The sequence below is a fragment of the Chionomys nivalis genome, chromosome 4, assembly GCF_950005125.1.
Source record: "Chionomys nivalis chromosome 4, mChiNiv1.1, whole genome shotgun sequence".
NCBI classification, from domain to species: Eukaryota; Metazoa; Chordata; class Mammalia; order Rodentia; family Cricetidae; genus Chionomys; species Chionomys nivalis.
In genome coordinates this window covers 53,881,563-53,894,608 of record NC_080089.1, presented here as the reverse complement: position 1 = coordinate 53,894,608, position 13,046 = coordinate 53,881,563, and the positions used below count along the sequence as shown (strand labels likewise).

Below are 13,046 nucleotides of genomic sequence, written 5' to 3'. Positions count from 1 at the left end.
AACCTTCAGAGACTAGCTTCTTTCTGCTGCTTCTTTAAAAAGAACTCCCTGGGGCCAGTAAGACAGCTCAGTGAGCGAGGGTACCTGAATCTCGTCCCTGGAAACCCTGTAAAGATGGAAGGAGAGAACAGACTCCACAAAGCTGTCCTTCGGCTTCCATGTGTATGCACGCCCACTTACCCGCGCGCGCACCCATGTATGAGCATGCGCAAACACACACAGTAAATAAAAATCTTTTAAAAAGAAACAACTTTTATTGAAGTATAATTTACACACCATAAAATCCAGTCATTTTCAGTGGACAGATCCGTACACTTTTGTATGTTCATCATCTCTCTTTCACACTAACAAGGTCCCTAATAACCATCAAGGAAGCCTCCGAGTTCCAAGCCATCCCTGGTGGGTGGCCAGAGAGGCCAAGGGACCCCAGGGCACCTACCTTGTCACTGCTTATTCCTGGGACACCCAGGCTAGCAGGCGGCAGTGAGACAAAGGAGGGTCTACAAGGGTCAGGTGGAAAGCCAGATTCTCTCTCTCTATGCTTCACTTTCTTATAAAAGTATTTATTTGCTATACGGGGGATCAAAACCTGGGCTTTTGCTAGGCAAGCCCTCTCCTGCTGAGCAGGAACCTCCAGCATTGTTCTATGTTTTATTAAGGAGCATTCCTAGCATAGTCTAAATAAAGAGAAAAATATAAGACCTCCCGTATGTCATCACCCGGCCATGATAACTCATCGCCAATATTGTTTTAACTCCAGCCCATCTATTTCCCCTTAACTATACGCTGTGTGTATGTATTATACACACCAGTATCATACTGAAAATAGTTACTTTAAGAACATCAACTTCCACAGTCTTCTTTTGAGTTGCGCTAGAGCCAGCACGGCCTTGTGGTGGTCCGTCCCCCCCCCCCCCCCCAGCCGTCCTCGGAGCTGCACGTGCCCGGGAAGCCCTGGTCAGAGATTTGGTCCCTTTATCCTGCCACGGTGACAGTGCCTGCTCCAGTCTGGTCCTTTGCCTAGCGGCTTCCAGATCCAGGGCTGCTCAGGGCGAGGCAGGGACCCGACGCCCCTCCCACCTCGGCGGGTGCAGCTCCCGCCTCGGCCTCCCCGCCCCGCGGTAGCTCGCAGTGTTTAGCTGCCCGGGCTTCGTGCGTTTCGGGGGCTCAGGTGCACCGGAGCTCCGCTACCCGAAGCCGGGAGGAGCCCCGCGGTCCCCGCGCCCGCACAGCTGGGCGTCGGCGGTCAGCACCCGAGTGGATCCCGCCCTGTCCGCGCGGTCCCCAGACATGGACGCTGTGCCGCTCTGGTCGCCGCTGTCATTGCTGATGTTGCTGCTACTGTCAGGTACGCGCCGGGAACGGTCGGGTCAGGAGCCAGGGCGGCGGTGGGCCGGGGGCTTGCCTGTGCGAAGCTGCAACCCTGGCCTCGGCTTTCCCCACACCGCTTCGGCCACCAGCCCCTTAGAAGTCTAGGCGCCCATCTGCCTTGGGTCTCAGCGTGGTCCCAAGCTTCTGACAGTGCACGAGCATCTCAGTCCCTACCTCGCTGAGCCCCTTGGGTACTTCCTTTGTTCCCAAGCCTCTCAGTTAGAGGAGGCGCGTGGCGAGCCCAGAGCCAGCCCTCTAGGTCTGAGCCGGAGTTAGAGGTTTGAGTCACGGTCCCGAACGTCCCAAACGTCGCCCTGCTGCAGGGACCCGCAGCCCCGCTTCCAATAACTGCCTCTTGCTCATCGTTTGGGTTTGTGGACCGTGGGAAAAACTGTGCCAAAGAAGAGACTTGTTTGGAGCTGGAGCTGGACCAAGGCTCTGGTTCTGGTCGTTCGTCTCTGCACAATGACCGCGTTGCCTAGACATCTTCGACGTGATTATTCCTCCCAGGCCATCGCAGAGGCTCTAGAGGATCCTGTTAGGAGGAAGCCCTTCCAGAGACCCTAGGTGGATGAGGCAGAAATGCAGTTACAATGTCCCCTGAAGGCGGGTAGGGCCTGCAATTTATGTGGGGAGGGGGAAGCTTGCATCATTACGGTCTGCACTTCTGTGAGTGACCCACCCAAATCATGGCCTGAAGAACGTGGGTTATACTTCCCCCAAAAGACTGTCCCTCGACTGACCCCCCAGTACTATAAGTAGGAAGCAGCTGACAGCTTGAGCCAAGATGTCTCACTTAGTTGGGGGTGGGCTTGTGAACAAAAAGGGTGCCCAGGAGCCTCCGAGGTAAGGAGTTGGAGTGAGGATGTGAAGACAGCACCCATGGGCACCTTGGCTCCTAAGACATTCATAACCAAACCCCTGCAGATTGTGGGAGGATGGCGGAAGGGGCTGCAGTCTTCCACATAGTGGGAAGCAAGTCTGGCCTAAGGAGACCCTAAGTGGCCCCGCCCCTGCCCAAGGGTTGGGCGAGTCATCTTTCAACTTGGGAAGCAGGGGTACCTCCCTTGGAGTAGCAATAAAGGTTTGAGCCTCTAATAGTTCTTTCATTATTGTTATTGGTATTATTGTTATTATTGTTGTTATTATTATTATAGAAAGCACACTTGGGTGACTTATGTAAAGAAAGGTTAGAGTCTTACTAAGAAAAAATATCTGGTTCGGCTGGTAAAGACACTCGCCACCCTGCCTGATGTCCTGAGTTTGATTCCCAGGACCCTCATGGTGGAAGGAGAGAGCTGAGTTTTAAAGGGTGCCCTCTGAACCCCACACACATGCACCCCTCTCCTGTAATGTAATTTAAAAAAATAAAGAAGAAAAAAGGTAATCTTTGCTTAAATTTAAGAGAGAGGAGGAGAGGGAGAGAAAAAGCTAAGAAAATGGCAATAACACACACAAGTGTGGCTATCTGAAGAGAGTCCCACCAAGCTAGCAGTTCTTGAGCGCCTGCCACAGGTCCCTAAACCAAGCACTTTACCCCCGTTCTTGAGGTGCACTCATGCATACTCTTTATTTTGGTAGATTCAAAGAAAAAAAAAAACAAAACAAGGTTCAGAGAGTTTAAGTTACTAGCCTAAGCTTACACAGATTCTCACGTTTGCAGGGCTTCTAAGCCCCTGAATGTGTGTGAACCTGGTAGAATTCTTGTCCCTCCTGAGCCCCAGTTTCCCAGTTTGTAACTAGAAAGCATCATTAACCTGGAAGCCCGGGTTTGCACAGTGCCCTGGCAGATGGGAATCTGTAGGCAGAATGTCTTTGCCGAGAGAGGTAAGCAGCCATTTCCCCAGGAACTGACAGGAATGCCTCCCTCAGTGGCCAGTGCCTCGGAAGCAGAACACCGCCTGTTCCAGTACCTGTTCGAAGATTACAACGCCATCATTCGGCCTGTGGCGAATGTGTCCCATCCCGTTGTCATCCAGTTTGAGGTGTCCATGTCTCAGCTAGTGAAGGTGGTAAGTGCTGGAGCCACCAGATGTGGCCGTGGGGGATCTCCGGAGCCTGCCTGGAGTCAGCCTTATTTCTATCATTCACCTGTCAACTTCAATCTCACTTTCTAGGATGAAGTAAATCAGATCATGGAGACCAACCTGTGGCTGAAGCAAGTACGTGCGCGCAGATTCTGTGTACTGCTGCCCCCTGGTGGTAATTGCTTTATTTGCTGATGGAAAACAAAAGGGGCTGTCCTCTTGCTGAACCTGGAGCTCGATGATTCTGCTGGTCTAAGGAGCCAGGTTACCCTGAGAATTCCTTCTCCACCCCCTGGGATTGTGAGATGGGAAGGTTGTGTGGGTGCTGGGGGTCCAATTGTCACACTTACACAATCATTGCTTTATTAACGGAGCAACCCCCTCTTGTCCCATTTGAGACATTGTAGCCCAGAATGGCCTGGAACTTCCTGTACAGCTTAAACTGGCCTTGAACTCAGAACCCTCTTGCCTCCACCTCCTGGCCCTATGCCTGGACTGGAGAGTGAGCTCAAGGTATGTAAAGAATAGGAGTTTAATGTAGAGAGCTGTCAGAAGTCCCGAAGGCTGAACCTTGGTTAACGTATTCAGAGAAGGCACTGATGAATGGCTCCTGATTGGTTGACAAGGTTGAACTCCCGTAGCCGTGAGGTCTGACTTCCTAGGGCAGGGGCAACCTTCAGACTTAGCCCATGCTGTCTGCCCTGCTAACCCCAAGTTGCTCCCTTGGTCCAACATACTTTGCCGCAGGGAAATGGCTCAGTGACCCAAAGCAGAGGTGGCCAGCCCGTCACTGTGATGGCCATGATGCACTGTCAGGAGGAAGCCTGGCTGGTCCTTCCACTACCTTCTATCTCCCTGCCTCCTTCCACCAGATCTGGAATGACTACAAGCTGAAATGGAAGCCCTCTGACTACCAAGGGGTGGAGTTCATACGCGTCCCCGCGGAGAAGATCTGGAAACCAGACATTGTGCTTTATAACAAGTAAGGAGCTGGCTGTCCCACACTCTGGTCCGGGCAAACTGGGCTCTGTGTCCTCCAGCCACTCAATGGCTGGCCTTCCTTGGCCTTTCCAAGAGGGATCTGTTTACTGTTCCCTCTGCAGGCTCTGGGCAACCGTTGTGTACTGCGTACCATAGATGCCAGCGAGCCACAGAGTGGCAGGATGCTGAGTGATTCCTAAGAGAATGATGTGTGGCTGGAGGAGGGGAAAGGTCACCAGGGAAGCTGCTGGGAGGAAATGTCATTAAAGTGAGCCTTGAAGGTTACATGGGATCTGGAACAGGGGAACAGCCGCAGGAAGGTCCAGGGAGGCAGGAGAATGTGTCATGGATAGCTGCACTGTGGGGTAGAAGGCTGGAGGATCAGGGAGAGCCCAGTCTATGGGGGGGGGGATCTGGGACGGCAGGGGAGGGACTTGCATGTGGCACCATTACTAGCTCGCCCTCTTTAAGAGAGGATACTCGTGGGAGGAGAGAAGGGCTGGCCAAGACTCATAGATTGTCCTAGGTTCCCGAGCTAACAACCAGCTAGCCACTGAGGAGCCACTAAGCACACAGCTGCTCCAAGGTTAGACTATTTTCTTTTTTGTTTTTCAGAATCTTTTCTAAAGTTAGTATGTATAATTGTCTTCTCTACAAGTGGCTTGTTCTCTAGCGTGGCTACACAAAGGATTTTTACCTGCCTCAATTCATCCCAGTATCTGCCACGGGCAACTTCTTCTGTGTGGTTCTGAAGGAGTTTGGGGGGAGGGGGTGTTGAGAGTTCTGAGAGCCCCGCAAACTGGCCCCAGCCTTGGCTCATTTCTCCACGTCCCTCTGTGCGTTTTCACTGTAAAGTTTGATTTTTTTATGTTTATTTATTTGTGTTAGGGGTGGAAGGAGGTAAAGATGGAAGGAGGAAGCGAGGGAGGGAGGGAGGGAGGGAGGGAGGAAGAGAGGGAGAGAGGGAGAGAGGGAGAGAGGGAGAGAGGGAGAGAGGGAGAGAGGGAGAGAGGGAGAGAGGGAGAGAGGGAGAGAGGGAGAGAGGGAGAGAGGGAGGGAGGGGGAAAGGAAGAGAGAGAGAGGGTGAGCCTATGTGCAGATCAGAGGACAATTGCAAGGGTCAGTTCCCAGGTTTCATTATTTAGGTCAGCGGTCTGAGAACAGATCCCAGGCCATCAGACTTGATGGCACCTTTACCAGTTGAACCATATTATCAGCCCTCTGCCATTTTTTTTTAATTCTCAAATACAAATTTCAATATTGAATCAGGTCTTCTTTTTAGACAGGTTCTCACCGTGTAGCCCAGGTTGGCTTCAAACTCATGATTCTCCTGCCTTGGTGTCCCATGTGCTGGGATTCTAGGGTGCGTATACCATACTTCCACATATGATCCTTGTCTTTGATGGGCAGGTATTTCTTCTTTGTTTCTGACCCTAAGATTAACTCCTAGGGTGCTGGAACCCCATTTCCCCCTCCCCGGGCCGCCTCCAGCCAGCGGCTCTCCCTCTGGCCTGCAGTTCTCATGGTTCTCCGGCTCTGTGCTCTTGTGTGCTGATGCTCTCGGGACACTGAAACCCCCACTGAAGGCATGAACAGTGGGCTCGTTCTGCTATCCGAGGTGCCCCATTTTTCTGAAGGAATCTTAGTTTTTCCCGAGTTTCTGCTGTTGGGAGGTTTTTCCCACCCTTGCCCCATTTCCACACATAATCTTCTCTAGTGTGTGAGGATCTTTGCTGGTCCTTTATGCTAACATCTTTTCTCATTTTAACCGACTCACGTGGTCAGGCAGAAACACAGCTCGGACCCTTCTCGCGGCCATTGTCTCTTCTGCCACCCTCCCCCATTCCTTGAACTTCTATGTGTGTGTGAGGGGTAGAGATTTTCAATTCAGTTTTTGGCCATTCACTTGGCCAATAAATACAAGTGTACCATATGGCCAAAGCTGTGCCAGATTTTGGATTCTGCTTCATCTTCTGTGACTGCTGGTGACAGAGACGTGTTTGATCCCAACCTGCACATTAAACAGGCCTTCTGGTGTGGACAGACACAACAAGGGGTTTCTATGGCAGTGGCAAGTGACCAGGAACCCCAGCAATGACAGGAATGAGTAGTTGGGTCAGGGCTGGCCTTTCTCTGAGACTTGTCCATCGGGTACTTACACATATTGGTGATGCCTCCCTTGGGGACTGAAGCTCTGAGTAGCCAAGCCTCTGCCCACAGATGCTCTTGCCCTTTGACCTTCAGTGTTCTCTTCAGTGATGAAATGATAGGGCGAGAGCAGAGGCCTCCAGCTCCCGGGAAAGACCAAGTACTAAAATGTTTTAGAGTTTGAGCTGATCTAGTCTCTGTGACAACTAGTCAGCTCTGCCCTTGTAGCTCAAAGAAGTCACTCAAGAGACAACAAATGGCAATGACTTTGTTCCAGTAGAAATTTGTGGGGATGGTGGCTGGGAAGATGGTCCAGTGGTTAAAGCACTTGCCACACAATCATGAGGACCAGAACCCATGGAAATGCCATGTTAGGTGTGGCAATCATGGAAGGCAGAGTCAGGCTCTCCAGAGTAAGATGACCAGGAGACCAGCCTCATCCTCATTGTCAGCCTCATCGTCTTTCTGGGTTTGATTGAGCAACCCTTGGTAAGCTCTGGGTTTGATTGAGAGACCCTGCCTCGGTGAATAAGGATGAAAGAACAATCAAGGATAATTCCTGACATTGCTTTCAGGCCTCTACATGCACTGCATACATGGGCACCCCCACACATGTGACCACATACGCACAAATAGACATATGCTTCATGCGTAACACAAACACACACAAACAGAAAAGAAAACCGGTGGAAATATGGAAGGGCAGTGTCTCAGAGTTACTACTATTGCTATGATCAAACACCATCATCAACAGCGGTGAGGATCGGAGCTCATTCGTGGTGGGAACCTGGAGTCAGGAGCTGATGCAGAGAAGTGCCACTTACTTGACCGCTTCCCAGGGCTTGCTCAGTCTGTTTTCCTAGAGAAGCCAGGATTACCAGTCCAGGGGTGGCCCCACCCACCATGGCCTGGGCCCTCCCTCGTCAATCACTAAGAAAATACTCTGCAGGCTTGCTTATAGCCTGATCTTATGGAGACATTTTCTCAGCGAGGCTCCCTCCTCTCTGATGTCAAGTTGACATAAAACTAGCTAGCACAGGCAGATTTGTGGTCATAGTTTGCCAATGCCTGGACTTGGCCCTGAACTTTGAAGTAGATTACTTACTTCTCTGACATTTGTTGATCCTTGCTCAGGAGGCCCCTGAGTTATCTAGGTTCTGTGCAGCTCTCTTAGAACCCTGGCGCTGGGGGTCCCGGAGGTGGTGACGATGTACTGGGAAGAGTGTGTGATGGGGGGTCCCGGAGGTGGTGACGATGTACTGGGAAGAGTGTGTGATGGGGGGTCCCGGAGGTGGTGACGATGTACTGGGAAGAGTGTGTGATGGGGGGTCCCGGAGGTGGTGACGATGTACTGGGAAGAGTGTGTGATGGGGGGTCCCGGAGGTGGTGACGATGTACTGGGAAGAGTGTGTGATGGGGGGTCCCGGAGGTGGTGACGATGTACTGGGAAGAGTGTGTGATGGGGGGTCCCGGAGGTGGTGACGATGTACTGGGAGAAGTTGGATTGGGGGTGACAAGAGTGGCAAGCCATGTGTTAGGAGAGGGTGGGGAATGGATAACCAGTGGGCAGAGCATGTGCTGGGGGAAGCCTAGGCCTCAGTATCTCCTCTGGAGAATGGGGCAATTGACCCAGTAACCTCTTATGGTCCTTTGAGCTCTCACATCCACTGTTTACAAGTCATTACTTGTTATTGTCCTGGTAACCACGTGGGAAGCCAGGCTGAGTGGCCATATAGTGGTGATGATGAGTTGTGTGCCTCACTGTGTCTTCATAGCGCTGACGGGGATTTCCAGGTTGGCGATAAGACCAAAGCTCTACTCAAGTACACGGGAGAAGTGACTTGGATCCCTCCAGCCATCTTTAAGAGCTCATGCAAAATCGATGTGACCTACTTCCCATTTGACTACCAAAACTGCACCATGAAGTTCGGCACCTGGTCCTATGACAAGGCAAAGGTCGACCTGGTCCTCATCGGCTCCTCCATGAACCTCAAGGACTACTGGGAAAGCGGCGAGTGGGCCATCATCAAAGCCCCGGGCTACAAACATGAGATCAAGTACAACTGCTGCGAGGAGATCTACCAAGACATCACCTACTCGCTGTACATCCGCCGCCTGCCGCTGTTTTACACCATCAACCTCATTATCCCCTGCCTGCTCATCTCCTTCCTCACGGTGCTCGTCTTCTACCTGCCCTCCGACTGTGGCGAGAAGGTGACGCTCTGCATCTCCGTGCTCCTCTCCCTGACCGTCTTCCTCCTAGTGATCACCGAGACCATCCCTTCCACCTCGTTGGTCATCCCCCTGATGGGGGAGTACCTCCTCTTCACGATGATCTTTGTCACCTTGTCCATCGTCATCACGGTCTTCGTGCTCAACGTGCACTACAGGACTCCGACCACCCACACGATGCCCACGTGGGTCAAGGCCGTGTTCCTAAACCTGCTCCCCAGGGTCATGTTCATGACGCGGCCAAGCAGCGGCGAGGGAGATGCTCAGAAGCCAAGGGCCTACTACAGTGCTGAGCTCTCAAACCTGAACTGCTTTAGCCGCGCAGACTCCAAAAGCTGCAAGGAAGGCTACCCATGCCAAGACGGGGCATGCAGCTACTGCCACCACCGGAGGGTGAAGATCTCAAATTTCAATGCTAATCTCACGAGAAGCTCCAGTTCTGAGTCTGTCGATGCCGTGTTGTCCCTCTCTGCTCTGTCGCCAGAAATGAAAGAGGCCATCCAAAGTGTGAAGTATATTGCTGAAAACATGAAAGCTCAGAATGTAGCCAAAGAGGTAAATATGTGGTTTTTATTACGGCTTCCTTGTGCAGCTATGCATGGGACAGAGGTTAGGAAATTAGACACTTGGGGGCTGGCGAGATGGCCTAGAAGTTAGAAGCGCTTGCTGCTCTTGGGGAGGATACAAACTTGGTTCCTAGCACCCACATCGGATGACCCCCAATGCCCGTAACTCTCATTCCAGGTAATCCAACACCCTGCTTTGACCTCCTCAGATAACCACACACACATGTGCATGGGGACACACTCACAGAGCCACACACACACATATGTATGGACACACACACAGAGAAATTATTTAATTTTTTTAAATTTATTCTTCTGAGCAATTTATTTTTCATAAAGAAATTAGGCTCTTGAGTCAGCAGCTCACGTTCAGGCCAGTTGGACGTCCTTGGGGACGTTAGTTATCTCACTTGTAGTCCAGGCTGACCTTGAACTCACGATCGCACTGTCTAAGCTCCCCCCAGTAGTGGGACTCCAGGCCTGTGTTGTCCACTGTATCCAGTCTCAGATTTATCCAGGGATAAGGGCCACTTCTTAAGTCAGCATCGATAGTAAAAGTATTCACTAAGGAGTCTGCAGAAGCAACCCTGAGATTGCACTATCTTTATCCCCATTTTTCGGATGAGGACATTGAGATGAAGGAGATGAAGTTTACTCAGAGTTTTTTAAAGATTTATTTGTTTGTTTATTTGTTTGTTTGCTTATTTATTTATTTATTTATGTACAATGGTGTTTTGCCTGCATGTAGATATGTGTGAGGGTGCTGGATGCCCTGGAACTATAGTTACAGACAGTTGTGAGCTGCCATGGGGGTGCTGGGAATTGAAACCAGGATCTCTGGAAGAGCAGCCAGTGCTCTTAACTGCGGAACCATCTCTCCATCCCCTTACTCAGATCCTTATGCCTAGAAAGGCGCAGAGCTGGAGTAGAAACAATTTGTCTCCAGCTGTTTCCTACCTGCTGCCTCGCAGAGTCACGGGAGTGGCGGGAGTGATGCTGTGTATCCTGTAGAGGGGCGGGTAAGACTCGGGCTGCGAACTTGAAGTGCTTACAGACAAGTCTTGGATATTCCCACAGAGTAACATGTCAAACAAGGCATTAGGAGTCTAAGTTTACCATGACTGTGACTTTCAGGGTGCCATGAAAAGAACACATTTACTCAAGCTCAGAAAGGGGAAATAAAACTCACATCTCCCAGCCCCATTTCAGGGTGTTTAACTGAATTATAAAATTACATGCTGCTTCTTCATTATGTGATTATTGCTTCAAGATCATGGACTCTCTCTCAACCCAGTTGCGGTTTCTTTGCTTTCCAAATTGTCTCGGAGTTTAATTACCGTAGATTCTCCTTCCTGTGTCAAGCCTAAATGGAAGCTCATTATATATAATTATTCTTGCTCTTTCTCCCGCCTTTCACTCCATTGTCAGCCATTACGTCTGCTGTTTATCCCGTTTGGCCTTACAAATGAGGATGACATTTGGTCAGGTGGGCAATTTTGAAGGGGAATGCTGAGAAAGAAAAATGTCAGACTCATCCGTCATGCTTACTCCACTTTGAAACAGATGTTAAACAGAAATTAGTATCCCAAACCAGACATGAATGAGTACTTTGAAACAATGTCAGATGATGTTGGAGTGTAGTCGCCGTCCTAACAGACTCCAGATCCTCCCATAGAGGCACGCAAGCTTTAATCATGGAATTCAATCAGAAAAAATAAGAGATAGATGTGTATATACGCATGTATGTACATATATACATATACACACTTCTGAGTGGTGGTACATACCTGTAATCACAGCCCTCAGGAGGCTGTGACAGGATGATCAATAATTTGAGGCCAACCTAAACTGTTTAGACATGAAGACTATACCTTGCTTTCCTCAAACAAAAATTCTCATTTGAAACAGAGCTAACATGCCCATACTTTACACCTGTTTCTCCAAACACAACATTAGAGATTGTTCACTGTACCAGTACTTCTTTAACTGCTGTGACCATCTGCCTGGAAGAAGCAGCTTGGGGATGTCTGTTCAGACTCACGGCTGCGGGGAAGAAGGTCCATCGTGTGGAGAAGGCATGGCGGCAGGAGCTGCCAGGCTGCGCCCACAGTCAGGAAGCAGAGAGATGAATGCCACAGCTCCACTGACTCTCATCTTTACTCAGTCTAGGGCCCGAGCACACAGAGTGGTGCCACCCACAGTTGAGGTGGGCCTTTCCACCGTTAGCAGTCCAGGCAGTCCCTCAAAGTCACCCCCAGAGGCTAACCTAATTTAGATAATCCTTCACGAGCATGCTTGGTGGCTTGTCTCCCAGGGTTTCCTGAACCTGCCAAGTTGACAATCATTAATCATCACCATAGATTTCCTCGGATCACATCCGTAAGAGTCCCCGTCTATGACATCAAATGGTTTCTCTACCATAACAGGATTTAATACTGAAAATGGCCTCTCCTCATGTTGTTTTCTTTCATCGATTTTTGTTTTTCAGATTCAAGATGATTGGAAGTATGTTGCCATGGTGATTGACCGTATCTTTCTCTGGGTTTTCATCCTGGTGTGCATATTAGGAACAGCAGGATTATTTCTACAGCCCTTGATGGCCAGAGATGACACATAAATCATGACTGGTGTTCCCCGAGGCTCGCGGGTGCTGATGCGGGGCACCGTCTCCATAGCACCACACTTTACCCAGTCACCAGTTTTGGGTTTGCTGTCTCAAGGGTTAGTTACTCAACTCATCTTGATTTTTGGCAAAACGAAAAAACAATGTAGAAGAGAAATGTCTAGTTATTTACTATGGATAAATGAACACTTAACTAGCCTTGCTGGTAGAACATGGTAAAAGACTCCTTTTCTTGTGGTTGAAAATTAGCTAGATAGAAAATCTTCCCGTTCACAAATATTAAACCCACTAACTCAGTATCTCTATAGATTTCCGCATTTCTTTAGCCCATGGTCTCCTTGAAATTGTAGGCTATTTCAGCAGTGCCCACACTGATTCCTGTTTCTTACTGTCTCTCCAAGCCCAAGGGCTGCTCTTCCATTTCCGTGTTTGTGTTGCTGTTAAACTGCACAGTATTGCACCCTGAGGACCACACCCGCTCTCACCCTCATTTGCTAATAGGCCACCCTTGTCTATTCAAGTTGCTAATTTAGGAGAGCACCTATAGAGCCCTGCACGACTTCAATCTCAGCACTCAGGAGGCGGAGACAGAGGCAGGTGGATCTCTGTGAGATTTGAGTTTTGAGGCCAGCCTGATCTAGATAGTGAGTTCCCAACTAGCAAGGGTTGCATAGCAAAATGCTATCTCAAAACAACACAAATCCCACAAACTGGACAACTTAGACACAAAGATTTGTTCTCATAGTTTAGGAGCCTTAGAAGTCTAAGACCAAGGCTCCAGGAAGACTGTCTCGGGAGGAACCTTCCTCATAAAACGTACCTTCCAGTGTGTCTCCAAGCGGATAAAAGGACTGGATTTCCTGGAGTCTTTTACAAGAGCACTAAGCCCACTCATGGGGGCAGGACCCCAGAACTAAGAGCCTCCCAGAGAGCATTGCATGAGAATTTCACATGTGAGCTGTAAGGAACCATCCAGACCACAGGAGGAGCTATCAGAGCAGGGTCTCACCACTTAGCACAAGGTTTTGGGTTCAGAGTTGTGGCCGGGGACTCAGCAGCCCTGTGGCTTCTGCCCCTGGAGCCAAGAGCAAACCTCCC

General features: G+C 50.1%; 1 protein-coding gene across 1 annotated transcript; it reads left to right on the top strand.

Annotated features, from left to right (window-relative positions):
* The first annotated feature begins 1,182 nt into the window (after positions 1-1,182).
* Positions 1,183-12,011, top strand: Chrna3 (cholinergic receptor nicotinic alpha 3 subunit). Its single transcript, XM_057767469.1, has 6 exons — positions 1,183-1,348; positions 3,244-3,383; positions 3,489-3,533; positions 4,271-4,380; positions 8,303-9,314; positions 11,814-12,011. The coding sequence occupies exons 1-6, from the start codon at positions 1,291-1,293 to the stop codon at positions 11,940-11,942; spliced, it is 1,494 nt and encodes a 497-aa protein (XP_057623452.1). The 5' UTR covers positions 1,183-1,290; the 3' UTR covers positions 11,943-12,011.
* The last annotated feature ends 1,035 nt before the right edge of the window (positions 12,012-13,046 follow it).

Bases quoted from the DNA above. Each gene is read 5' to 3' on its own strand.
- Chrna3 (XM_057767469.1), top strand. From the start codon at position 1,291: ATGGACGCTGTGCCGCTCTGGTCGCCGCTGTCATTGCTGATGTTGCTG. The intron at 3,384-3,488 runs GTAAGTGCTGGA...CTCACTTTCTAG, and splicing joins TGTCTCAGCTAGTGAAGGTG to GATGAAGTAAATCAGATCAT. The intron at 4,381-8,302 runs GTAAGGAGCTGG...GTGTCTTCATAG, and splicing joins GACATTGTGCTTTATAACAA to CGCTGACGGGGATTTCCAGG.